The sequence below is a fragment of the Hippocampus guttulatus genome, chromosome 12 (assembly GCF_054856545.1).
Source record: "Hippocampus guttulatus isolate MCC_2025c chromosome 12, RoL_Hgut_1.0, whole genome shotgun sequence".
NCBI lineage: Eukaryota > Metazoa > Chordata > Actinopteri > Syngnathiformes > Syngnathidae > Hippocampus > Hippocampus guttulatus.
Genome location: NC_141272.1, coordinates 15,061,563 through 15,088,974, shown reverse-complemented (window position 1 = coordinate 15,088,974; position 27,412 = coordinate 15,061,563). Strand labels below are relative to the sequence as shown.

The window sequence follows — 27,412 nt, the reverse complement described above, 5'->3', positions numbered from 1 at the left end:
GCTTTTGGCATGCGTGCCCATCTCACAGCAGCGGTGAAAAACCAAGTCAAGCAAATGAACTCTGAGCTTGCCGTTATTCCCGGAGGCTTGACTAAATAACTCCAACCGCTGGACATCGGCATCAACCGGGCGTTCAAAGTAAAGTTGCGAACGGCATGGGAACAATGAATGATCGATGGCAAACACAACTTTACAAAGAGTGAGAGGCAGCGCCGGGCGAGTTACGCCACAATTTGCGAATGGATTGTGGCTGCTTGGACGAACGTGTCTGCTTGCACTGTTGTTCGAGTTTTTGGCAAAGCCGGCATCATTTCTGTGGAGCCACATGGCAATGAGAGTGACTGACAACAAGAGGGAACACGGCGTTTTTGATGGATTACCGGTACTTGCACAATTGTTCAATTCTGATACAGAGGATGAGGACTTTGATGGATTTCTGGGTGATGATTGATCGAAAAACGTGAGTACATTGTACGATGGCTAAATAAAATACAACGGAACGCCGTTTTGCTTCGTTGCCTTTTTAAAAACGTGTTTTTAGCTTGTATCTGTATGTCTTGGCATGCTACCGTATGCTACAAGCTAACGTGTTTTTAGCGTGCGCGCATGAATGCCGTATGTTTAAGCTGGCGTACGTTTTACCACTTTAAAATTGCGCCCAATAATACAGTGCGTTTTGTCTATGTGTAAAATACAGAAATGGCACCCATTAATGAGACTGCGCCCAACCATACGGTGCGTCGAATGGTCGTGAAAATACGGTACTCAACATTCAATGATTAATCTTCCTTTTGTGTGCACACGTGCACCCTTTGTGGCTTCCGTTCTTGCCAAAATTTCGAAATCTCCGAGATATGGCGAGGCCATGAGAATGCGAGGCGAGGGTACTACTGTTGTGGCGACGCCACTCAAGCTAAGCGAGCCTCGGCAGTAGATAGCCCGCTGCCCTCTGCTGTGCGTGCTTCAGCGCGAACATGTACGCAAGCTCGTCTTTTGATTTCAACCAATCAGCACCGACGCAACAACGTCACACACGACAACAGCTAAGCTAAGCTAGCCGAGACGACACTCGAAGTCGGACGGACACGTTTTTCTGCCAATCTGTGTGTTTCCCTTTTTGTCCAAATATATTTTTTAACGACAACTGTCTTGTCCACGGTGTCTTTTATTCGTTCCACTGGGGTTTAGCGAGTGTGTTTATAATAATAATAATAATACATTTTATTTATAAGCTCCTTTCAAGACACCCAAGACGAAAATCTCTTCACTGTTCCTAGTGTTAGTGTCTCAACATGGCTACGCTCGTGAAAGCAAAACAACGAACTCAAACGCGTCTTCGTTCAATGTTGTCAACTAATATGCAGATTAATTTGAGGCAATTTTTCCTCAATTCTCCGGAGAGATTTTCATAAAAATTTGAAAAACCCGGAATTCCGGGAAAATCCGGAGGACTTTCATCTCTGGTCGTCACAATCACGCGGTCATCTTGAAAATGCTGCGGAATCATAAAATCCGTAAAAGTGGCCGAATGTTTGCACGCATGAGCACAACAATGTAAATCTCTGACAAACATGACGTTAATTCCACACTTTCTTCCCCCTGCGGATGTATGCAAATTTTTTTTTGCATGTCTCGGACACTCGCCCCACTAATAACAGCGCGTCCACACATTTTGCATGTGTCGCTGAAGTTGCTGTCCATCCTGTCATTAGTACCCCTTGAAGAAATCCTCTAGTGTTTTCAGTGACATCACAGCCACCATTTTGTTTCATCTTTCGTCTCGACAGAGGATGAAACAGTGGCTAGTTGCAGAATATTTACACCGATGTTTCGCAATTTTCATCATATCATGTGTGCAGTTGGATGGTGTCCACCCAGTCAAGGAGAAATTTCAAATGATTAAAAAAATAATAAAAATCTGATTAAACAGTACAGTATACATTAAATTTGCTAACTGACTTGTGTCACTGAGTGAAGCTCCACAGTTTGTTAAAAAAAATGCTCACATCAAAAATGTCCACCCTGTCATTGACCACCCAGTCAACGAGCGCCGATTTTGTCGTTTGCATGTACCGTAGTCTGATTTCAGTTCATTTGCAAAACTATATTTGCATCTGGAACAGCATAACATCTACATAATAGGTGACCATTAATATGAAGTCCAATGGAAAATCTCCACCTTTTCGGAGCAAAACTGGGGAAGTCTGAAAGCCACCTTATGGTGAATTCCAATTCCAATTTGCGTCTCGACGTTGCTTTTCAAGTCAGGAAAACCGTCGCTAAACTGCAGTGTGCGTATGTGCAACGCGATGTCGGCGTGTCTCACTCACCACCAGCTTGGCCAGCGACATGAAACTCATGAGATTGTTCCACACGCGGCTGATGTCCTTCAGCAGCTGCTGAAGCTTCTCCGAGCACACCGCCGTCGCCTTGACGCCCAGCTCCACCCGCCTGGTCACGCGGTACACTTCCACCACACCTGACGCATACTCGTCATTAGCGTACATGCTCTAGCGTGTGAAAGGCGTGCGTGTGCGTGCTTACCCAGCAGATACTCCATCCCCTGAGCAGACTGGATGACCTCGGTGCACACAGAGGAGCTGCTGATGCCGTTCAGCGTGTTGTTGGCTTTGGTGATGACCTTCGTGGTGGGTCATATAAAGATAGGCCATTAGGCTACCTCGCATTTATTTTGAAAAGCAGCTTCAAAAAATGTTTATTACTTTAAGGTTGAAAAATTATATTGTACTTTTCTTCTGAGTACACAGTGTCCAACACATGAGCATGAAAGCAGTCGTTCTTGTAAGTGGAACACTAGTGGTGCGCAGGCGCCCTCTAGTGGTAGGCGAAAGAATCACTTGAATAATTCCGCTTCTGTTCAAACTGTACAAAATGTTAACAGCTGTCTAAATTTGTTACAAAATGTTAACAGATGTCTAAACCTGTTTGAAATCCAGTGAATTTGGTCACACAGCTCAGGTGTCTTAAATTGTCAAGTACGATGCACTGGCAATTTAATCTTGTTGAACTGCTGTTTTCAAAAACATTTTGGTAAAATTTGCCTGAGACTTGTGTGCAATACATTTGATTTGAACGCACATTTTAATTGAATGTTAAAACTATGCATAGTGTCGAATTGAAAAGTAGGGGGAAAAAAAGCACCATTTGTTGCTAAGGAGCTATATTGAAGTGAGAGGAGGAGCTCCTATTAACACGGGCAAAAGCCCAGGTGGATAACATTTGGGACTCGGGCATTTAATCAAATTCAAAGTGACACTGCGATGTAGCAGAATGCAAAAAGAAAAAAAACATTTTGGTCAGTTTTGGTCTCTTTATTTTTTATTCATGTATGTATATTTTACACGTGCTTATATAGTGTCTAGATAAGTTGAATGGTTAAGAAGTTCCATATTTCATGAAAAGTTGAAGTGATAAAGTCAGAGATTTGTTTGCGTTATTGTTGTAAATCATGTAATCTAAATCATGACTGACTTGAGCGTTTAAAAAAACTGCAAGTCCAAGTGTTGAGTAAGTTAGCAAATCTAATTGGTATAGAGATCTCATTTTTAATATTGATTCATGACTCAGTTGCCGATAGGCTCCAGCACCCCCCGCGACCCTAGTGAGGATCAAGCGGTTCGGAAAATGGATGGATGGATGGACTCAGTTGCCCTTAGATTCGCCAAAGCCCAATCCGTAAGGTCAAAACATTGATGTATAATAAATTTGTTGCAATGCAAATTCATTTAGTGTTTGTGTTTGGGAAGTGGACGTTGAGAAAAATATAAATTTAAAAAAAATCACATCTTAAATCGCAAAAGCGAGGGAAAACACCGTAATTAGTTTTCAAAATGGTTCAGCCCCACATGGCCTAGACACCATTTAGAGGACAATAAGGAGTTATTTTTCCACATAGGTGTACCCTGTTGTAAATGAAATTGACATGGGTGTTGAATCAGTACAAACCTCAAGAGCACTTTCCAAACACCTCTGCCACTCGTAAGCATAGCGCTCGCTCTCCTGCGACATCACAGAGTGGTGTATTTCAGAGTCTTTTCAGAAAATGTGATATTTAGTGGTTGTAATAGTGGGCCTGAGGTTCACCTCCACTTCCCCCGTCAGATCCTTGTACTTGTCCCGGATGATGGGCAAGGTGGGCTTCTCGCTCAAGGTGCTGGATCGGTCTCGGAAGGGCTGCTCGGGAGGCAGCGATGCGGGCAGGCGGGCGATCTCCTTTTCTCCCAGGCTGTGACTGCGCTTGTGGGAGCCTGAAGATCGGACAGGGGAGAACTTTAAACGGATACAGTATTTTGATTAGGGTGATAATTGTGGCTTTGTGGTGCAAGCAAAAATGGGACATTTTAGGAGCTTCGGACACTTCCGCCACTGAATCTCGCTCTGTTTAATAGTAGGAGGACTTTTGTAAACATCTACTTTGACTTTGGAAAACAATGACCCACGTTTTTGACTATTTTCTGACATGTTACAGACCGAACTAGTAACTATTAACCACAAAATATAATTTTTTTAGGCCAATCCCGATATAATGAATGAATAAAATACAGATGGAATGATTAATATTTGTACACACATTTTTACACACACCTCCCTCTCTCCATCTCTCTCTCTAATTCATTTGCCCGCAAATACTGGCAGGTCACCACAAGAAAGCAGACTATGCCAAGTGAGGCATGTGAGCAGGTTGCGCTGGCTCAGTCAATACGACGACCACCAGTACCATCAGCACCAGCCCCCTGCGGAGACATCCGTCACCCTCCCCGACCCGCCTATGATCCCATTACACTTGCGCTGGGCAAAAGAGAGCGCAAAGGCACATCAAATGTAACTGAAGGAGATCATTCATGGGCACCCTGAGCTTGTATGACACCGCGGGAAACATTAATAAATTATTCGCAGCACGTGACATCAAGCTCAAAGAAGAAACGATGCGGTTCATCAATGTGTTGTCCTTTGCTGATCGAGCTAAGCATTCATCAGTGCCATTAAGGCTGTCATCTCAACACTGCCAGCTAATGCCTGACAGCTTTATTGCACCCTAATGGGCCAAATCAGAGGGAAGGAAGCGGGGGTCCAGCGTACTGCCCTCCATGTTTCTGCGACGTTACACAGACATTTTCATTACGTTTCTTAACAATGGGAGTCGGAGGATCTGTATCAGGCCGATTCTGGTCTCATTTTAAGGTATTAGGTACTTGTGGAGCTGCCGATACCAACCACTGATACTTGTAGCAAAAATAATCTGACATTGAGTCCTCCTCGGCAGTAGTTGGCGCCATCCTGCGGCAGTTTGACATCAGCGAATCATCGACATTGGAAAGAGCTATCTTCAACGTTTATTTCTTTTTCTCATTGTGTTCAATTAAATTTTACAGTATCAGTACTTGTATGGGTGAGTATAAATGCTAATAATGGTATTTGGCTGAAAAAAAAAGTGTTATCGAACATCCCAACTTTCAACGGAAAAATCAAGTGAATACTTAATAAATGAAAGGCAACAGGGTATTAAGTAACGAAAACGATAAAAAACAAAAAAACACTTTCCACCATTTCAATGGGCCAATAGTTTGCATGTTTTGTAAATTTTAAGTTTGGCCGTAATGTCATACATCGGAAATCCAATCGAGGCATTGCTTGGATCCAGTGTCAAAAATGGCTGAAGTATCAAACGTATCTCATTCAGTACCAGCCAATTCTAGCCCAAGTCTGAAAAGACGTTTAAAAACGTCTTTGGGAGTGAATGAGTTCATTCATTCACTCCCAAAGATTTTTGTGTGAGGACCGATTTTAGTGGAATCAGAAGCATTGACAGCTCGAACAGTAGCGATCCCAGCGCCACTCCAGCTCCCGTAACGGTCTTCTTGTCACTGCACACTTGTTGCGGTTTTTGTGGTCTGTGTGTGTGAATTTTTGCTTAGAAACACATCAAAATTTTGAGCAAAGACTGCATACAGTTGTCAGCTCTGGACTATGCACGGCTGTAACGCACACAAACGGCGGTGTCATTAAAAAAAAAGTAATCAAGTTCTGCTCATTTCTTACCGAATAAACGTTTCATATATAGGAACTTGTGGTATAAGGGAAAAAAGCAAAAGTCACCAAAAAAAAAAGAACTGACCTTGAACAGACAAGTCAAATGTGGCCAGCTCATTCTTGATCATCTCCTCGCTGGATTTGACTTTGGGCTGAGCGCTAGCCTTCAGGAAGTCAGACTTGCCAAACTTTGGCTTGTCTCCCTGGAAGGCGCCAAAGTCGTCCGAGTTCTTGCTCAGGTTGGCCTCCAGGCCGCTCTCAACGAGTGAGTCGGGCTTCTCGGAAACGGTGCTTGCAAAGTCCCCGAAGTCATCTTCGTCTTTGCCGCTATGCTGTTCTCTACCATCGAAGTTGGCAAAGGCTTTGGATTTGTCACCCTCAGCGTCGAGGGACGAGGCGATGTTGGCAGGCGAGGCGGCTGAGACGCTTTCAGAGTTCAATTCGGCCTTTTGAGTGGGTGTAAAAAGCGGAGTGCCGGCACCCCCGTGGCCTCGCGGCTTCTGGAGCTCGCTAGTGACGCAGTCCTCCCTGTCTGACCAGTCGTAATTGGCCAGGCTGCTGAGGCCCGAGGTCCCAAACGGGTCAAATTTCAAGTCGTCTCCCTCTGCAATGACAACACAAACATGCCAGTGCTTCCTGGAAATAGCGAAGACGCTGCCGTGACAAACCGAGGATGGATGGCAGACTGACTCCTATCTTATCCAATTGTGTTGCATCTTCAAATCATCACTCTTCTATTCTAATGATAGACTTATCTCTGACAGCCTATAACACAGGGAGGGGCAACTGGTGGCCACTCCTTGTATTATGGTGGGATTTATATGATCACCGGTTGACCACATTCTGAAAGGCATTCACCCCCCCCCCCCTCCTGCCAAAACTTTTTTGGGGGGTAATTTATTTTTTTTTTTACTATGCTCCCCTAAAAAATAAAAAAAATCTTCAAAAAGTGCTGATAGACATTCAATATACATTTCCATGAAAAGGGGGGAAATGTGTGGGGGGGGGGGTTGGAATAAAATGAAATATTCAAAATATGAAAAACTACTGAGATTTTTTTTCCCCTCGCAAATATTCAAATCTGCCCGTACTGAACTGCAAATATGCAGGGGTCAACTGCAGTTTGAAGTTGTCATATCGCCATTCTCCACCAGATGGCAAACAAGTTGTAGTTATATACTGTCCTACATTACAACTTGAGTAGGCCTCATATTTTTTTTTTATTGGAATGATATGCAAGACAAACTAAAATACCTCAATAATATCAACATTATGAGTGAGTTGTTTTTTTATGTGACGTTGTACAAAATGAGTACTTGCACTTCATGTTGGTTTCTTGTTCAGCAGTTTTGTGCCATCCTTGAAAGATGAATTTAATGCAAGAGAGCGCTTTGCATTGAAAAAATAATATTTTTAAAAAATCACAGTATGTGGTTATTTTGTTGTTTGTTTCAAACCCTTTGTTGGTGGCTTAGGAGAGTGGATAGATGCATTAAAAATGAAATGTATATCAAGAGCACATATTTTGTCCATATATAAAAATGGCATTTTTGTCATACATCTGGTTAGGTTCTATGTGGCTCCCCCAGTAGCAATGATAAAAGAGGCATGCGCCGTCCCCCACACCGTTGATTTCAGTGTACTGGACATTAGAGCATTTAGTCAGAAGGTGACAATATGGGACAAACAACATGAGAGCAGGACTCATTCCATTTTGTGTCAACAGTGCAGCCTGGTGGCGGTGGTCGTGTTGTATGATTTGGGGGGGAAAACATTTAGCAAATCTGAAAAAAATGCTGATTAATAAACAGGTGTTTAAAGACATTTCAAGTAAGAGTTGGAGGTTGTATTTTTCAACATTCTGACACCTAGCGGGTATTTGTTCCCTTTTACTGAAAACTAATATTTGATGCAGATATTGGTTATCGGCCTCCTTGATTATGAATAATCGTCATCAGCCTTGGGGAAAAAAAACATCGGTCTATCGCTAGTACAAATTAGTTTAGTGTCGCCAAAAGTGTTCGCGTTTAAAACCATAGTTTGGGTTTCAAACGTTTTCTATGAAAGACAGGATTAGTTTATCATTGTCATTCGAAAAATATATGCAACAAGACATTACATATCTAAATGAAATACTGCAATTAGTAATTGTGAGAAATATACAACATATTAGGTATAATAACATAAAATGTACAAATAAAAGCCCTACTGTCTAATAACGCGCACGCACACAAAACAGCCTCTTTAAATACCGCCCACAGTTTTTTGTTGTGTCCACTGCAGCCCAAAAAAAGAATTTGTGAAATTGACAAGGATCTAGTGCTGTATGCGAAACATTTAAAGGATGAAAAAGAAGAAGAAAAATAAGACGGCACCCATTTTTGAGCCATACCAAGAGGAATATTTATTACCACAACATGAGAGAAGAGAGCCAGAAAAGTTTCACAAAGTAGAATAATAGAGGTCTATTGTTACAAGAAGAGCTTTCGGCAAGCTAACAGTGTAAAACTAGACTTCAGTTTTGTTGCGCGTTAAACAAAGACATGCAAGAGTCAGGAGCAAAAGGGGAGAAATGAACAAACTGAAACGCAAGAGAAAGAAAAGCACAAAAAGCAGAGTGAGAAGGCACATTCACAGACTCCAATAAGTCAATCGGAAGAGGAGGTGACAAAATCCATTCAGCTACCAGGTAGGAAAGCAACTCTTTTTTTTCTTGGTTTTGGGGGGAAACAGAGGGAGGAAAAACTACATAAACCCTTTGAGGACTCAATAGACAAACAAAAAATGCAATGTAGAGGCTATAAATTGGTTATGTTCTATGTTTTTAAACAATGATGTTAAGTTATCAAGCACCCAAAGGGTTGGAAAGCAGACAAACATCCCTGCCATCCCGCAAAAAAGGACTTCAATTATTGTACATCCAAGAAGAATATTTAAAGAGACAGTATCCTTTTACTTCTTGCCTTAGTGACTGTTTGAAAGAGTAGCCTTATTAGGACAGGTACTCCAGTACGAGCAACTGAAATTTCTATTCTACCGGGTATCACACACACTTGTGTCTTAAATGTCAAAGTAAACAGAGTCCATTTCTGTCATGAAAATCCGGTACATTTTTCTCAACATCTAAAATGGCATCTGGGATGGTCTGTGTACTTGTCAATTTCACAAATTGAAAAAGGCAGCAGGAAGCAGAGAATGATGGGTAAAGAGCAACCCGTCAAGCGGACGTGACAATTCACCGCCCCCACCCCTCAAAAAAAAAAACAATAACAGTTTCCTTCTGTGCACCCAACTGGAAAGCCACTTGACAAAAGGAATACTGTCTCTTTAAGAGTATGTGGAGTATGTATTGTTCAGAAACAGGCGGCGCTTCAAACTGGGCTGAACAACACAAGATGCTCTGTGGCGCAGTCGTAGATCAAAAATAGACTTGAAAGGAGCATTTACAGAAGGATCAGAGCTTAGGTGGAATGCATCCACGTTGTGTTACTACTTCTTTATGTCCTACATGTCTTCATTTATAAGGCAATGAAGATGCACAACTGGATTAAATCATGTCGCGTATGGGAAAAATAAATTCCCAAATGTCCTTAATGAATGGCTGAATCAATGAGTGAATGGGTTCTGTTAAGAAGATGCAAGACAGATGTAAAAACAAGCGCAAACTTTAACGGCGGGCGCAATGTGTTAGTGTGAAGACGTAATTTAGCAACCGCTATTTGGAATCTGTTACCCGCCCCACCCCCCACCAATTTCTCATTGCTACTGTTTTAAATCAAGTCCTGTGTCAATCAAGCCACGTAATTAAATTATATTTTATACATCTTGATTTATTTTACCAAAAGAGACCAGACCATCCATCCATCCATCCATCCATCTTCTACCGCTTATCCGGGGCCGGGTCGCGGGGGCAACAGCTTTAGCAGGGAAGCCCAGACCTCCCTCTCCCTAGCTACTTCTTCCAGCTCTCCCCGGGGGATCCCGAGGCATTCCCAGGCCAGCTGGGTGACATAGTCACTCCAGCGTGTCCTGGGTCTTCCTCGGGGTCTCCTCCCGGTGGGACATGCCCAGAACACCTCACCAGGGAGGCGTTCAGGAGGCATCCGAATCAGATGCCCAAGCCACCTCATCTGGCTCCTCTCGATGTGGAGGAGAAGCGGCTCGACTCTGAGCCCCTCCCGGATGACCGAGCTTCTCACCTTATCTCTAAGGGAGAGCCCGGACACCCTGCGGAGAAAACTCATTTCGGCCGCTTGTATCCGGGATCTCGTTCTTTCGGTCACGACCCATAGCTCGTGACCATAGATGAGGGTTGGAACGTAGATCGACCGGTAAATTGAGAGCTTCGCCCTTTGGCTCAGCTCCTTCTTCACCACGACAGACCGATACAACGTCCGCAACCAGACCAGACCAATAAGGCCAAATAATGACTTCATAATTAAATTTCGGCATTGGTGAGTTTGCATATTTGTTGAGAATTTTAGGGGAACCTTTTCTCTATTACTTGTTGAAAAACTCAAAAAAATTCACTGATTTTGTGCTCAGGCCAAAATCTTACTTTGGCACCGTTCCGTGGCATACTGGTGGGCCGGGATGTTGAAGTGAAGGGGGGAGCTTTACTTTGTCAGACCATGTCAGCCTTGTCTAATGGGAAGAAAAAGTGCCTGGCTACCATCTTGTGGGATCTATAGAAAATTACAAATGTTTTTTGGTGGACATCACATTGTACTGCATTTTTTGCTCTTCACAGCAGAGCCTATCCAATAAAAACACTGTATTGCGAATATAAACGATATTTTCTGCTGCTCTCGACGAAGGCGGACACTTTTGCACTGCTCCCTGCCCCCCCACCTTTTTTTTTCCCTGCTCGCCACTTAGTCTTCTTGTGCTGTCTTTTGTCCAACTTTTTTCCCTAGCCTCCTACCGTGTTTTCATCCGAAGAACTAACCATGGAATTAGTTGGCTGGTCTCTCGATGTAATCGACAAAATCTTTTCGACGAAAAGAGCGGGCAGTGGGGAGCCTGCTTGGCCTCCGGGGACACTTGCTGCCGGATACGCCCAGGATCCATGGAGAAAGTGGAGACCACCGGTGTGCCTGACAGTACTGTCCGTGGAGGATGTGGAAGACATCTACATTATTGGCCTTTTGATAACAGGTATGCTGCTGTTTGGTGTTGGCAGCTTGCTGTTCTATCGCAAAATTCAACCGACGGGAGCGGCTCTATTGGAAGTGAAGAAGCTGCCGGTCACTCTGGATGGCTTGGCGCGAATGTCCAACACTCAGACTCAAGCGGTGACTGAGCTCAATCGAAATATTGTTGTGATTTTGGAGCGACTCCGCGCGATCGATAATACCATGGAGACGTTGGAATCCACGCTGCGGAAAGAATTTCTGGATCAGACTGATCGGCGCCACTGAGGAGATACAGACCAAGGACTCAAGGCTGTCTGGAAATGTTGGCGGCCGTCTCTCCAAAACAAACAACGCTATCTGGCCTTTCCCCTGGATGGAAATACGCACGGAGTCTAGGGCCCCCACCACCCCCTCCTTCTCGGCCATGGACTGATAAGCCGGGACTGTCTTCATGATGAGCAGACCTCGACGATGCAGCTATAACCTGCACACGCATACACAACTGGACAACCACACGCGCATACACATCCTTGTTATCACCGTCTTCATCGCTCCGATTCTTTTTCCCCCGTGACGTGGTTCGATAGTGCGGAGCGCAACGGTGGACCGTGCGGCTGGTCATGACGGCTGCGTCGCGGTTACCCCCCCCCCCCTCCCATTCATCCTCCCCCTTATTACATGTTATGTCTTGTGACTTGTTGTAACTGTCATATGCTTTTTTGTATGTGCTAGGGTCTTTTTTTATCCTGGACTTAAATTATCCTCGGAAGAGGATAGTTCGAGCGTGGTTTTTTTTTCCCCTCTCCCTACACAGCGTTTTTTCCTTTCTGAATTCTGATTGTAATTTCCCCATTGCGGGACAAATAAAGGATATCTTATCTTATCTTATCTTAAATCACCTCAGTAACACTTAAAGGGGGTGTTTGCAGTTTTTTTTTTTTAAAAGACTGCGCTCGAGGAAGAACAACCTACCAGAAGACAGAAGGCATGAGACTGAGATTAGTGAAGTGAGACTCGTTCACATCTCGCTTGCGGTTTTAAAACAGCAAATTCCCCCTTTTCGTCAATGGACGCTACAGCTTCGTGTTTGCTTTCAAAACTTAGCTTGTAGCAGATGTGTGCACATTTTCAGCATGACGTCTGACCCACTGGTGAAAGGACACTTTGATCCTCTCCTCTTTCATCTATAACTGCTTCAGACAACAAAGTGTATGCAGAAAAGTGGTGAAGATTGTACGACTGTCTGTGTCCTATGTGTTATGTTGTGTTATTTTTGTTATTTTGACTTCAAAATGGCGCCGCGAGAGTGGCTGCCTTTCCAGCAGCTCCTACATTTTGTTGTTCTACTTCTTCCTTTCATAACTTTGCTGCTGTGAATTGGGAATTTCTCCATTGCGAGACTAATAAAGGTTTTCTTATTCAAGTGGACATCTTAAATGATCACAACAAGGGAGGGAGGGCAACGTGGGCAGCAACAGAGCAACACTCCTATGACTATGAGGATTTGAATAAGCAAAAATTAACAAATTAATAAATACATAAATAAATAGATGAAATGAATGCTAAAAGTTGGAATGGAGGATGATGCTTAACATCCTATTTGATATGTTACTACATAGTGAGTGTTTGAACATTGTGTGTCTGTCTGGCTGACTGTGTGTGTGTGTGTGTGTGTGTGTGTTTCTATATGAGCGGGAGTGCCCCTCACCAGAGCAAGCGCACTAGTTCCTCACCTGTAGCGGGCGGCTGGTGAGACGAAAGCCCCGTCAGATCCAGCGAGCTGTCCGACATCACGTGCTTCAAGTCCCCGCCCGTATCGGTGAGCTTCATGTCCAGCTGCACCGACAGCGCGTCCTCAGAGTCGTCTTTCCCGGCGCTGCTGCCCCCGATGGACGGGAGGTCCAGGGACTTGACTGAGGCGCAATCCTCCTTGCCTTGCTTGAAGGCGGCCACCTTGTCCACCAGGGTCTTTTCGGAGGCGCCGAGCGCCGTGCAGAATTTGGACGACTGGAAGTCGGCAAAGTCATCGCCGTTGTCCTTGGCGTCATCGTAGGCCAGGCCACCACCTTCGAAGGATAACTGCTTGAACACGTCATACTTGTCCGAGTTCTGCTGAAAGGAGGTCTCGTTGTGGACCGCTGCGCTGCTTTCGCTTTTGGGCTCCCCGCCGGAACTCCCGAACGCCATGAAGTCAGCAAAGTCATCCTGCGGCGGCGCCGCTGCCGCCGCCACCCCCGGCGCTCGAGCGGCATCTGAGGACGAAGAGCCAAATAGTGCAAAGTCCCCAAAGCCGTCAGACTTGGGGTCGCCTGGTGGGACCGCGAGAAAAGGAGGTGATGAGCCAGCTTGTGCGTCGGAGGCAGGCAGAGCGGAGGGAGGGATGGAGGAGAAAAGATCCAGGTCTGCCATGTTGAGGGGGGTTTTGGCTTGAGAAAGAGAAGCGGCTGGCGGCTGCTGCTGTTGTTGGAGAGGCTGAGAGTTGGGGAAAGCGGAAGGGAAGGGGGGCTGGAAGATCTTGGCCTGTTCCGATGGCTCTAGTGGAGAGACGCTGTCTGCGGTTTTGAAGTCAGTGAAGCTGTCGTCAGTTCGGACAGACTTGAAATCGGTAAATGCCTCACCTGTGAACCAAAACACAAAAATCAAACTGTAGGGTACAGAAAGAGAGTATCTAGCACTAACCTACAACCTTCAAAAAAAGGGCGCGCTAGGGGTGAAACAAGTCTTCGAGTAATTCGAGTATTTTGATTTAAAAAATGTGTGAGAATTTTTTCTTTTGCTGCCTCGGGTCCCTGTTAATTTTATTTGGTGTGCATTGTCAGGAAGACAGTCAAGCCAGCCGCAGCAATTGTTCATGCTCTGCATGATGATAACACGGTGAGAAGGCCAACTTCAAAATCAAATCTTAACAGATAACACATGGACACCAGTGCCTTTTATTTTGAAGTTATTTCTGGTAGCGCGCGGCAGCTGACTTGACCCGTCTTTAGTCTCTAGTTGACACAGGTCATCTAGTCGTCAGGTCGACATCCATCAATCGCAAATTAAGGACTTCATTTATACTGTCATCATATAATATGGCGCCTGTTACCAGCTAATGGCTAGCAGCTAGCCACTAAGCAAGTGCCTAATATAGGTTGGCAAAGAGCTGTCAGAGGACTTTTCTAAGACAGCTTAATAGGCAAAAATGTGTCGGCACTTTCAGTAACTTGCCTGACACAGTTATAGTGCCTACTGATCAATAGAAAACCAAGCTTTCTCAAATCTGCTGTTTTAGCAATCAATGTGACGAATTTGGTTCTGACGTCACTTTGTCCCATACGCAACCCTTTCTAGAGAAGGAAGGAGTTTGCTGCTAGTCACAGCTTATATTTAAATAAAAGCTCTTGATTACATAAAAAAATTTAAACTAATCGGACCTTCATTATGAAGTGATATCAGTTATTTTCTCATCAGTATTCAAAATTGTTCTTTAACCAGGCAAAAAAAAAAGTGATCAAAATTATTTTATTCGAATACTTCATAGGATATCCGAATACCAAAATCCTAAATGGTTGCAGCCCTACTGCTGGCAAAATACTTCAGAGGAAGGATCTGAGAAAAACCTAAATCATTTAAAAAATGTCTGCCAGTGACAGTTAATCGACCTTCGGCTTCCGGGTGACTCCTGCTGACCTGATGCCAAAAGCGTATTCTGATGGGGTTGCACCACCAGATATACTGTATACACTCACAAGTTGTTGGGTTTTTTTTTTGTTGTTGTTTTCAAAATTTCCTTTTGGGGGGAAAAAAAATCATCAAAATGAATCCATCAGATCACATGGATAAAGTGTTATTTATAGTTGTCCAGAGAAGATCACAAGACTCTCTACAGTCATGTGTGAAGCAGAAGCACTCAGAATACACTTTAGAAAGGAGCAGTAGTTCATCCAATGTTGTATGAACTGGACGGGAGGCACTTGGCACACTGCAGACTGAGAGCATGACTTACTGGACTTGTAAGACTGGTCCCCATTGCAAAGTGTTCTAATGAAACAGGGAGGCGAAAAACAATTGGGATCAACAGTGAAGGAGTTTAAAAAAAAAAAAAACGTAGCGTAGCAAGTGAATTACAGTACCCAAGTTATTACCGAATCATCACTTGCGAGTCTGTGCTTTCGGGTTCATAACTAAGGGTGGACTCACACTGGGCAATCGGTGCTGTGTTTTGCCCACTTCATTACAGCTTGAAAATGTCTTTAAAATACAAGGTAGGATGATTTCATATTGGTCATGATCGCAGAGAGCTATTTTTTTTGTGGTGCTTGATATAAGAAGTTTGACAATCCCCGGCAGAGTGTAAGTACACACTAAATGGTGAGACGGCATCTTACCTAGTGGTTTCTTGTCAGTCGGAGTTTCTAAGTGTCTAAAGACACTATATTTGTCTCCTCCATCTAAATGGGGATGGGGGGGTAACGTAAGGGGGTGGGGTGGCATCAAACAAATGCTAACACACACACACACACACACACACACACACACACACACGAAACTTGTACCTGAGGTAGGGAGCGGGACTTCTGTGGGCTGATCCACAGACAGCTGCTTGAAGGCGGCGTACTTATCAGAGGAGGCTGAGGAGGCCCCGGACAGAGGAGTCAACATGGCAGGTACGCTGAAAGACATTAGGTAGCGGTTGGACTTATTGCAATTACGTCACCATCACGTTAATATGAATCTATGGGCTGAAGCTAACATTTTATGGAAAGTTTGTAGAGTATGTCGGAAGTAAGATTGCAAAGTGGTGATCATTTCCCGTACAAAGTTCTCAGTCTCTGCATATGTTTTCAACAATTATCCTGAAAAAATGCTTAATGTATTTAGAAACAAATCTCTGAATTCACTGTACAGGGTCTGTACTGGAAAGATGTTCAAGCGTAAAATAATAATAATAATAATAATAATAAAATAGTTTTGTGCTTCGGTGTATTCAAGGTTGTCTCACAAACATGGCAGCTGTCACATTTAAGCCCTTTTCCCACTGCACTCACTCGGTGTGAAAAGCTTACGTGCCAGCACAAATCTCTGCCGTGCAAATTTAGTTCCGCCAGATCTTCATCTCATGATGTAAAATAGCCTCTGCGTTTGGGCTGGTGAAGTACAGATACAGAGAAATGCACGTATCGACCACCCGCTGAAATTAATTCATTAGAAGCTGACCCAAACTCATTGTTATGCTAAGCAGCGTCCGCTAAGATAGAAATGATCGCTGACTATCTGACACTTAACTGATCAAAATATGCAGGATGACAACACTTAAATGAGGAAGCGCTGGAGCTGAATATGAACGTGTTACCTGTTTTGATGCTGCACTGCCGAACTGGCGGGGAACTTTGCGCATGATTCCCCCTGGAAATTAGTGAATGCCTGGTCGCCAGAGCCAGCTTTGGGAGCCTCTTGGAAGTCCTGGAAGTCGTCGTCTTCCACTTTGGTCCCCTTTCAGGTGTGGGTGGACAGAACAATACAGGAGACCAATTATGGAAAAGTGACTTTTCAATAGCTTGTAAACAAACGGTTATGTCTCCAGAATACCTGCCACCCTTCAAGTGTGAATTTCAACCAAGTAAATTACATATATATTTCTGAAAAAAAGTGTCCTATCGGGATTTGTGCATCTGTTATGCAACAGTGCGACTAATTTACATAATTTTTTCTTGCAACATATTTTTCAATGTATAAAATCAAACGACAGTACTGGAGTAACAAAATACTAAGTACATTTAGTAGTAGTAGTTTCTTTAGTCTGCATTTAGCATTTTCTTGTCGGCATTGAGCTAGCGAACTTTCATAAGACAGATATAGTATAATTCACTTTAGTTTTTGAGGAAATATCAGCTGGCGTGACAATAAGCAGCTTGAAGCAAGCACACCAGGCATCTCTTTTGAAGACCTGTTTGCTATCTGCCAAATTGCACACTGCACTGCTTCTTCCCTACACTCTTCTAAGAAACCATGGCCAGACTTTTGCTTGCACCCCCACCAAAAAAATAAAAAAATCAAAGAGCAGTGACTAGTACATGGGAAAAACTTGTAATTTGGGGCACTCGTGGGTCACAATAGATCAAGTGCTACCTGAACAGGAGGGAAACTTGCAATGAAGTTGGCGGGTGCTGATACTGGTGCCACCGTCATGGGGGGCATGCCTGTAGAGGGTGGGGTGGGCATGGGCATGGACACTGGCTGGTGGGTCATCATGGGTTGCTGGTGCTGGGGCATGATGGGGGCTAAGGCCATCGCAAGGGCCGGCAGGTTGGGCACCGGTGGAGATGGGAACTGACTGAGGATTTCCACGTTCATCGCAGGCAGGCCGCTCTGAGACACACACACACACATTTCTTTTTTTTTTTTAACATCAACATTGCACTTTAAACCATCTTATTACTGATCCCACCGGTCACGTCCTTGATGTCCTTTATATTTAACTTTACCACAAAATAAATAAATATAATAAATATATACATAAAGGCCATTCAATTCAATACATCAAAATGCCCTCATCACAACAGTTTTACCTGCGCCACACCAATCAGCGCCAGCACAGTGTAGAGCTCCTCTTTTGTAAGCATGCCAGGTGTTGTGCGGTTGGCGGATGCCCAAATTTGGCCCAAAGCCTCCCGAGGAAGACCCGACGACATGAGTAGCGGGTACAGCTTGGCAGTGTCAATCCCAGCCGGAGTCATACTAAACTCTAGAACCTTCTTGAACATTTCTGAGGGCAGAAAAGCACAAAATGTTCTTTGTTCAGAACAACAACGTGACAATTTCACACAAAATAGCTGATTTTTTTTTTTTTTACTCATTACTAACCATTTTAAGCAGTATCTAGGGCACTGGTGCAAATACATGATGTTTTATTGGGGACTATTCTGAAATTGATCATTGTAAAAAAAAAAAGTACCGGTAAGTGAACCCAGTTTTTTTTTAAACTTGCAATTATGGCTGTGTGATAAAACAATATGTGATCAATGCCAATCGAAAACAAAAGAGCCCGATCAATAAGTCGGCCGATATTAGCTCTGAATGTATTTATTTTTCTTTTTTAACGGTGTCACTTTGGAATGTGTGAATTTGACATCCAAAGTAACAGTATGCCTTTGATTGTGTGAACATCACCATGAAGATTCCACCCAATAAGGTACAAACTCGCCACCAGTTCAACATATCTAAATCCAAAGATTACCTGGGATGAGGCTGTCGTTGTAAAGCCAAGCTGGCGGGATGGACTGGATGTGTTCTTGTTGTGGATACATACCAACAGCCCCTGTGGTAATCAAACACACACATACACACACACACACAGCATTATTTGTTGCAGTATCAGCCTTGTATGGGAATACCAGTTGACAGTTGCCAAGTCTCTTGGCAGCGAAGCTCCCGCTGGTATCCAAAATTCCACAAAACTCATCTCTGGAAAGCTCGATGCTGATTTAACACGCAAAAATGTAATTATCCCGAGAGCTACTACCAGGGATTCAACTGTACTGACCTATTTCATGGTTTGAAGCAAACACAATGGTACCTTAACTTACAAGTTTTTCAGGTTACAAACCATCGCCAGGCGTTTTTATCTTTCTATTTTTTTCATAAAAAGATGTAAACAACATTGACCAAGCCCCCACTAAAACGGTTTTGTAATAGCAAATCGATTCCACTTAAAGCGGCATCAACATCATGCATTTAGCATGTTCAGAATCATGAACCCATGATACATAAGCACCTGCAGATAATTAAACAACCGAAACCATCATTACCGGTGACATTAGCCCAAATAACACACTTGCACAAATGCGACGTGACATCACACAAAGCACTAAAGTCATAAAACTCAACTTTTGGTATTGACATGCAAAAATAAATTTTAGGGAAGACTGGCAATTGCTAACAGCAAAATAGAATTCATACTTAGTGGTGAGCTACTGTCATTCGCCAGCGGCGGACACGGAAATACGTAAACGTGAGTCTTCATTATTTCGGGGTGGCCCAGTCTGGCATCATTCATTTTTAAATGCTTCCTCCATTGCTAAATTGCATTTTCCACATTGCTACTTTAAGATAGTTGAAAAAAAAAAAGGAAAAAATTTACATGGGTAACAGAACAATTTAATTCATTTAGAAACAGTTTAGACCACTTTACACAAAAAAAAGCTATAAATGATTATATTACTGCTCCTTCTCCTGCTTGTGCCCAAAATGCCCCCCCCCATTTTTTTTTTTTCGTGTTTGCGGCGGTCCGTAGGCCCTCCGAAATATCGCTTCCGTCAGCACTGATTCTGTCAGTGTTTCAAAGTTACCGTCAGTTATCAGTCCGCCAGCGAAAATGGCGGTCCATCACTGATGGAGTGATGGACTGGCAGATCGTTAGCGCTGATGGACAAGTGAAAACGCTTTTCAGAACTGCATTGGGGGCTAAGGAGAAACAAATACTTGGTTTTGCGGTCCTGACAACTAAATTCAAAGATCGGCAACAAAACAGTCAAATTAATCACCGTCAGTTGATTAACTCCAACAACAATGCCAAGATTCCACTACATGTTGCCGTGGTTACATGTTGATTGCTAAGAGAGGATAACGCCTCCCTCAAAAAATTCTTCAACTTTGAAACACACGTGAATTGAGCTTGGCCGCACATCAAATTAAACTTGTCAGACAAGGTACCACTGCACATCATTAGTAACTTAAATGCTGGAATTTCAATGAAGAGCCTCAGCGTTTGCCTTGATGACACAAAAGAACATAAATGCGCAACCATGTTAGTCCAAAGCAGGCAGCGTGAAGCATGAAACAACAAGGATTTCCATAAGAGCCCAACAAAGACATTGAACACAGAAAACCTGGAAAGTGTAGCAGAAGAGAGTGTAGCGGAAAGGGTATCAAGGTTTATTACGCCCGATTGCCCCACTTGACCATGATCACAGTTATTGAAGATGTCACCTTGCCTTGATTTGATTGCCAACATAACGTGCTATAAAAGCCAACAACGGCGCAGTAGAAGAAGACAGGAAGCTGCGATTTTAGTGGCAGAAGAAGCTGCAGAGGTCCGGTAAGAAATGGGCGTCTCTCACCGCTGTTTGGAGGCGAGGGTTTGGCAGCTGTCGAGGCCACGGCGGGCTCCGATGCGGAGGCCTTGGCTAGCCTTTCAGCCACGAAGACCGACTCAAGACTCAAGTCCCCGGAGGCCGTGGCCCAATTCCTGGCCTTACTGCTGCTCTGAAACTGAGTGGAAACTCTAGCTCTGGGACTCATTTCTGTCATAGTCTGCCTGGGTTTAAAGTTTAAGTGTGCTGTCTTGCCGGCCGTGAGGTCGCAAGAGGAGAAAAGCTTCTCTTCAAGGGAAGGACCTAGCGGGGAACAAGCGTGTTTTTCCATCAGGTAACCTGACTCTTTGGATTCAAACGTGACAACTGTTAAAAATGTTGATAGTTCCTGCGATGCTCATCTGTGTGAATGGGCGCTGTTGCCTGATTCTAAACCTTTCAACATATGTACTTCCAGGTGGCAAAAATTCCAGCAGTTTCAGATTGTACTACCACTCGTCAACAATTTGAGAAAACCGTAAATGTATAGATTTATGATTTTGGCCGGCTTCGCTCGCCATACTTTGAAGGTGTGAGTCGAGAAGATGTTAAATGAGGTAAAATTGCTTGGGAGGTAGCTAGTTGAGCTCGCTAAATTGATGGAAATTCAGACAAAGTGTCAGTATCATCGAGGCACTGGCTAATGAATTGACCTTTCTGTTGCTATTTTGATGTTGAAATGAACATTGTTTAGAACTGATGTTAGCTCGCAGGCTAGCCAATATGGTTTGCTAAATGACTCGGGGACAACATGACTTAAGATTTTATACATACCAGAGAAAATGTCCTGTGCATACCCGATCCAGGTTTAGTTGCCGATCTGTTCCTTTAAAATTAGCTTCTTTATCTCACAAGCTCTCCAAGTATATGACATTCCATTTCACCTTCTCACTCACAGGTTCAGATGGTTAAACTTGGGGGTTTTTTCTCTTTCTTTTGGTGGCATAACCCCAGAATTGTTTTGTCATTTCAGTTCAGCGGTAGTCACTCACTTTTCTGCCACTTGGAAGTACTTTGTTTTCCAACATTATGAATAAGTCTAGACTGTAGCGGCTGTGATGCACCTACCAGTGGAAAAAAAAAGACAAGTTCAAATTAAAAAAAAAATTTTTTGGATTGTCCCAGGAAGGGCAGGTTGTTGTGCTTCTCTGGTGTGGTTTTAACCACTGCAGAATTAACACACTGGAGATGTAGGCCGTACTCAGTTTAGGTCTTGTGACCCACGCCGAAGTTCAGCGCCATTGAACTGAAGAGATAACAAGTGAGAGGAGCGAGCGAGTTTATTATCGGAAACATTGCTCGCCCGTGTGTGCCTGACTGTGTCATGAACTTCTTTTTGGATTGTGGATTATTTTACGTCCTGTTTATTTCTATTGAGGAAAGTGGTGACGATGGTGTACAACTGGCAAGAGAAACAAGGCCATTAATTCCATCAGTGCTCGCCAACCACCAGGCCACGGCCTGGTTTTGTACCGGGTGGCACAGATGGAAAATTTATCATCTTATTTTTTAAACATTCTTTGTTACTGAGCATATGCATCTCAATCAGGAATATACAACAGCGCCCACCTAATGGTACCCTTTATTTCTCTTGACCAATTCTGCAGTGCCATGGTCCACCTCTTCCCAGCATGTCAGGAGGCGGCAGACACTCAACACTAGCCAAATGTACAGTATATATATAATGTAAGTTATGGCACAGTAGGGATTGCCGAGTGTGAGCCCGCACCAAAACCTTGTACCTATCCCATGTGAAATTATGGGCGGATGGAAGATGAGCAAAAGAAAAAAAATTACCTTGAGATGAAGTTTGCGAGCTGCTGTTGATGACAGAGTGTGGAGGAGTGGCAGTGGAAATGGACACAAAGGAAGGGAGGGAAGGGCGGACTTGAGAGGAAAGGTGCGAGTGCGCGGAACCCACAGGGCCCTGAACAAAGTCACTGAACTCCTCGTCTTCCTCGGGGAAAACGGTCGTGAGGGAGCCCATCGTGACGCTCCTGTGGGAGGAGCCCGCCGAGGAAGAGGAAGGGAAGGGGGAGGGGGAGGCGGGCCCTTGAAAGTCACTAAATTCATCATTGTCCTCGGACAAAGGCGGGGGGAGGGAGGGAGTGGCAACAGACGAGAGGGATGATGATGATGGTGATGAGGTTGAGTCTGCAAGAGTGAACAAATCGTGACGATGGAGCATAAACACACGCACACACTTGATGTGAAGAAGTCAGGATCAAACAGCAGAATCCAGTTATTCCTCCCAGAAGAGGGCGCTGTAATAGATTCTAGTGCATGGGTGGGAAAAGTATGGTCTGCGGGACACATGCAGACCACTTCAGTCTTTAATCACGGTCAACTAGCATTTTCATTATTTACATTGTGAGCCCTGTAATAAAACTGGCTCATCTGTATTTATGTATTTATTCTTATTTGCACCGAGGGTTATACTAAAAAAAACAGACCAAATTAATATCTTTCAAATTTGACACTTTTACTAAATTACGTGATTGAGTAAGTAAATGTAAGAAGACTATCGATAAATAAATACAGTGCCGATGTAAGGCCCGCCAAAAATAATTGATGCCACCCATCAAATTAATTCCTTATAATTGCCTACATAAATCATTAAATCCCTAAACGCTTTCAATTAATTTCCAGTTTATCTTATCATACATGACACTAAATTATAAATTGTGTTTTTTATGGTTTAATTGCTGATCCCTGTTGTCACCAGATCACGAAGGTGAAACTGCACCTGGCTTCTTGCTCTGTGATGACGGCGTGGGATGCATCTTGGCGTCCCTGCTAAAACCGTCCAGGTTCCCTTTTATCGCCTCCAGGGCGTCGTCCCGGCTCTTCTCCCCTGTCTGAGTAGCCAAAAAAGAAGACTAAACGATGAGTGACTGGTAACAAAAGCAGGATAAACAATGCCAGCGACAATGGTTCTCACCTTGGGTTTGACGCTGCTGAGCAGCCTCAGCTTCTGCTTCTGCTCCTCAAACTGCCTCCGTTTCCTGTCCTCCTCAAGCATCTTCTGCTGCTGCTCCAGACGCTTCCTTCAAACAATAAAATGGAATTGTAACGCGGACACCCTTGAGAATACCATTCTATAAATAGATCAAAGATGTTCTTGGTGAAAAGAGTGGAAAGCAGACTACTCTCTTTGTTTTTATTACTTCTACCCTTACCTACCGTCTCTGACCAAATCTGGCCTGTTTTAACATTTTACAAAAATATAAACATCCTATCAGTCATTCTTTCAGCCTGAACTTTGATGACTTTTTCTTGAGTGACCCAAAATACGCAAAAATAAAAACATTTTTTGATGGAATTCTTTTGTAGCATTGCTATAAAAAAATCATGTAAACTACCAGTGTATGTTAAATGGTGGTAATGGTGGAAATTTGGACCGCAGCAATCGATTAGTTTTAATTTAGTGTATTCGACTAATTATCCTATCAATTAATTTGATCCAAAGAATTTTGTGAGGTGCAGGCATTTATGTCCAAAACCTCATGTTCTATTTGGATCTCTGACTTTTGAGTGTGTTTTGCTTTAAAAGGCGATGCCTTGCCTGGTATGTAAGCTTTCATGAAGAAAGAAAGACAGAAAGAGAGTGAAAGACAGAAAGAGAGTGAAAGACAGAAAGAGAGAGCGAAGGTGCTCGTTTCTTACTGATGCTCCTCTGCCATTTGCTTCTGCATGTCGGCGCTGTACTGTGGGCCAGCAGGTCTCATGCCCATAAACTGGGGCTGACCCAAGAACGGCATCCCGGGGGCCTGCATCCCAATCGCCATCCTGGCCTGTTACATACAAATGAAGGCTTCATCTGACTGCTATCTCTAAAGTGGCGCTTTGTGATGCAAGTTTAATTTGTTCCGTGAGCACGCTTGCAACGCAAAACAATCAGATTACCTCAAATCACCTTTCCTCGCTGTAATTAATGGAAATGCTAGTCAGCCCCCCCCCCCCCACACACACACACACGTAACAGTGAGTAAATGTGTGCAAGAAACCCACCTGCATTGGCATGGCTCCTGGAGGCATCTGTCCCCCAAAGTTCATTCCCATCATGCTTTGCATATTTGGCTGCATGACCTGAACCATTGGGAAGCCCTGCTGCTGCTGTTGCTGCTGCTGTGGCTGGTGTGGATGTTGTTGCTGCTGCTGCTGCTGCTGCTGTATGGGGACCAAGCCTGCACAAAAAACAAGCAGCAAAAATGACATTTTGCTGTATACTAAAAGAATGACTGTCTAATCCACAGGTGTCAAACTCAAGGCGCGGGGGGCCAGATGTGGCTCGCCACATCAATTGATGTGGCCCGCGAAAGCAAATCAAAGATGTTAACTTTCATGATGCTGTACCAAAATTTCAAATTCTCATTCAATAACGAAGAGTAATACTGTGAGCATTTTCTTGTGACCAAACCCTTCATTACAGTAACTTAAACAATAGGTGAATAAACCGTTATTCCTGACTTCTTTGTATGGTTTCAGTCGTAATGGCCCTCCAAGGGAAACTGTCACTAAAGCCCGTGACAAAAATGAGTTTGACACCCCTGGTCTAATCTGAAACACGCTCGAGGTGGGAAAAGCACTTGGGGGGGGGGGGGGGGGGGGGAGATTGCATCTATGATAAGTATATCTACTTTCCCACCACTGGAACACACTGAGGGAAAATTTGATTTTAAAAAATGTAGTTGATGACTGTGATTCAATTTGTCGAGCAGCTGGGGAAAGACACGATACCAGTAAGGAGCCAATCTGTTTTTCGACAGGGTGGAGCAAAATGAGAGGTGTGGAAAAAAAAAATTAGAATTGTTTGCGATGTTTGCCAGTGCAAACATTGAGTTAAATGACAACCGCAGCCTTCTGGAGCCACCATGTGCTTCCACCATTTTAGGAGAAGGGGGAAAAAAAAAAAAAAACTTTGCAGACTTGACTGTGGATAACATCGGGTTATTGTGTTTATTTCAATTCTGCAAGATGCCATTTATCGTTAAGAACTGAAGACGATTGATCACATTACAGTATTTGTCATCTCCTCTCCCTTTACTGCCATGTCGTTAGTGTAAAACAGTGTGCATCAACCGAAGTATATAAGCTACTATGGGAAAAAAAGTTAAAGCTGATTTTTTAAATAAATAAAAATGTAAAAGGTCTTCCGCAGACTTGGCAAAAAAATGTGTATATATATATATATATATATATATATATATATACATTTTTTGTACATGACGACATATATATATATATATACACAGTATATATCACAGAAAATATGTATTTTTGTGCCTAAAATCTGCCTAAAAAAAATCCACAATCGGTCAGGCCCTAATAAAATAGACATTTTAATATCTAATGGAACTTTTGTATACGACACATTAAAAGAAATCTCCGTGAATTGCTATCAAAATTAAGAACTTTAACAAAAGCAATAAAAGCTTGATAACATCTATTGTGACTCACCTTGAGGCGGTCCCAAACTCCCTCCAACAGGATACATGAAACTAAAAAACAGGTAATGAGACACGTAATTAATGAGCTGTATTTCCTTAGTACACGTGCCATTGTATGACTCAATAGATGCTGGTTTAACTACAATTCCAAAGCTTGGCATCAGCCTGGCAATTTTATGTTTTCCATGTGTGTGGTGCGGTTACTTATAAATGACCCTTTTGGGACAGCAGTGAACTTTTCATCTGTCTTAATGTGTGTGGTAGAGTTTACTTTTACACAAATATTTCATTTTTCATTTGTTAACTCCCTACCAAGTATGTTTTTACTTATCAACTGGAATCCAATCATTTACTGCCACTGATGAATATATTCATCTCGTATGTTTTTCTACAGCTAGGCGAGTGTCTTGCCCAGCTTGTCTCTACTTTTGGTCTCAAAATGCACCTTTATGGGCTTTGATGATACAGCCGTCATCATGTGACACATACCAAGAGTAACTGCATCCATGATCTTTCCACCCACACTGGCTGAGCTTCTGTTTCACTTGTGCTGTATCGGTGTGATCCAGTCATTCATTATTTACGCAACTGAGGCCCACGACATGAAAAATGTATGAAAATGAATAACTAGTTTGGAGGTCTGGCTACCTGCTCACAGATACGCAAGGCGAAACATTGTTGATCCACAGACTTCTCCTATAGAATAGTTCCCCCTTTATAGTATGTCTAAAGTAATTTAATTTTATTTTCAGAATTTTGTTCCAGCTGACAACTAAAGTTATTTCAAGGCACCTTTTTTAAAGTAGTCATTGGTGTCAAGGACGTATTGTTAAAGTGAGGAGGCCTCGATGGAAATCAAATCTCCTAACCTAAATGCCAGCTTTCCCAGACTCTTACGTCTTAACTGTACAAATGTTGGCACCTTAACAGTACTCGTGATAAATATCTTTTATAAACGTCTCTTTTTATTATTGTTAATTGAACTCTTTATTTCTATTTATTTGTTTCTAAGCACCTCTTGCTGTCGTGTAGTTTACAGGGGTTTACAAGTTAGTTTTACAGCGATCATGTTTTGTTTTATTTCCTTCATTCGAGGACAAGGAGATTAGAATATTTGATTTTACTTAAGTCGTACATTTTTGGTTGTCGTTTTGAATTCAAGGACATTTTGTTTTGAATATTACAGTGCAGTACTGTATTTGTATTTGAATACCTCTATTATTAACTCAAAATGAGTCGGTTCCTGTGCGTATTAGCATTATTAAGGCGACATCACCACTCACATTTGACGTCATAACGACACATGAAAGCTGGCTCGAGTCATATTATTATTGATTAAAAAATAATAACGGTATTAGGCGTCAGTTTATCTTAATTGTAGTGTTGGAATCCTCTTGTGACAAGACCCAGCTGCTAACGTTAGCTATGGCAATCAGCCATCTCGTCACTCGGCTTCGATCACAAAAGCAACCGGTGTCACCGTCTCTTTAAAGCCACCACGGTGACCGCTTGAAGGCCAAGCGAGTGTAAAATGTGGATAAATGTCAAAAACACGTGACAAATTGGGATTAAAGAGGTTGTAAAGGTGCTCGAGTACCTGCCGCCTCCAGATGATCCCGGCCGCAGCGCCATCTTGAGAAGGGCAGTAGCCAGGATGGCACTG

At 43.2% G+C, this 27,412-nt stretch overlaps 1 protein-coding gene across 7 annotated transcripts in view; it reads right to left on the bottom strand.

Moving 5' to 3' along the window:
• The window catches only part of synrg (synergin, gamma), a 35,868-nt gene extending 8,456 nt beyond the window's left edge, over window positions 1–27,412 (bottom strand). For 3 of the 7 annotated variants that reach the window (XM_086126202.1, XM_086126203.1, XM_086126204.1), the window contains exons 1-20: window positions 27,347–27,412; window positions 25,760–25,800; window positions 24,311–24,486; window positions 23,966–24,093; window positions 23,241–23,346; window positions 23,046–23,157; window positions 22,097–22,453; window positions 20,288–20,563; window positions 18,406–18,486; window positions 17,738–17,934; window positions 17,298–17,537; window positions 16,522–16,661; window positions 15,725–15,840; window positions 15,557–15,619; window positions 12,920–13,804; window positions 6,137–6,655; window positions 4,105–4,268; window positions 3,967–4,020; window positions 2,545–2,641; window positions 2,331–2,479 (exon numbers count right to left, since the gene is read on the bottom strand). In XM_086126202.1, the coding sequence (XP_085982328.1) occupies window positions 2,331–2,479; window positions 2,545–2,641; window positions 3,967–4,020; window positions 4,105–4,268; window positions 6,137–6,655; window positions 12,920–13,804; window positions 15,557–15,619; window positions 15,725–15,840; window positions 16,522–16,661; window positions 17,298–17,537; window positions 17,738–17,934; window positions 18,406–18,486; window positions 20,288–20,563; window positions 22,097–22,453; window positions 23,046–23,157; window positions 23,241–23,346; window positions 23,966–24,093; window positions 24,311–24,486; window positions 25,760–25,800; window positions 27,347–27,381 (3,936 nt within the window). In that variant the 5' untranslated portion in view covers window positions 27,382–27,412. Of the gene's footprint in view, window positions 1–2,330; window positions 2,480–2,544; window positions 2,642–3,966; window positions 4,021–4,104; window positions 4,269–6,136; window positions 6,656–12,919; window positions 13,805–15,556; window positions 15,620–15,724; window positions 15,841–16,521; window positions 16,662–17,297; window positions 17,538–17,737; window positions 17,935–18,405; window positions 18,487–20,287; window positions 20,564–22,096; window positions 22,454–23,045; window positions 23,158–23,240; window positions 23,347–23,965; window positions 24,094–24,310; window positions 24,487–25,759; window positions 25,801–27,346 lie in introns of those variants that run through there. The other 4 variants (XM_086126206.1, XM_086126208.1, XM_086126205.1 and 1 more) reach the window with 3 other exon arrangements.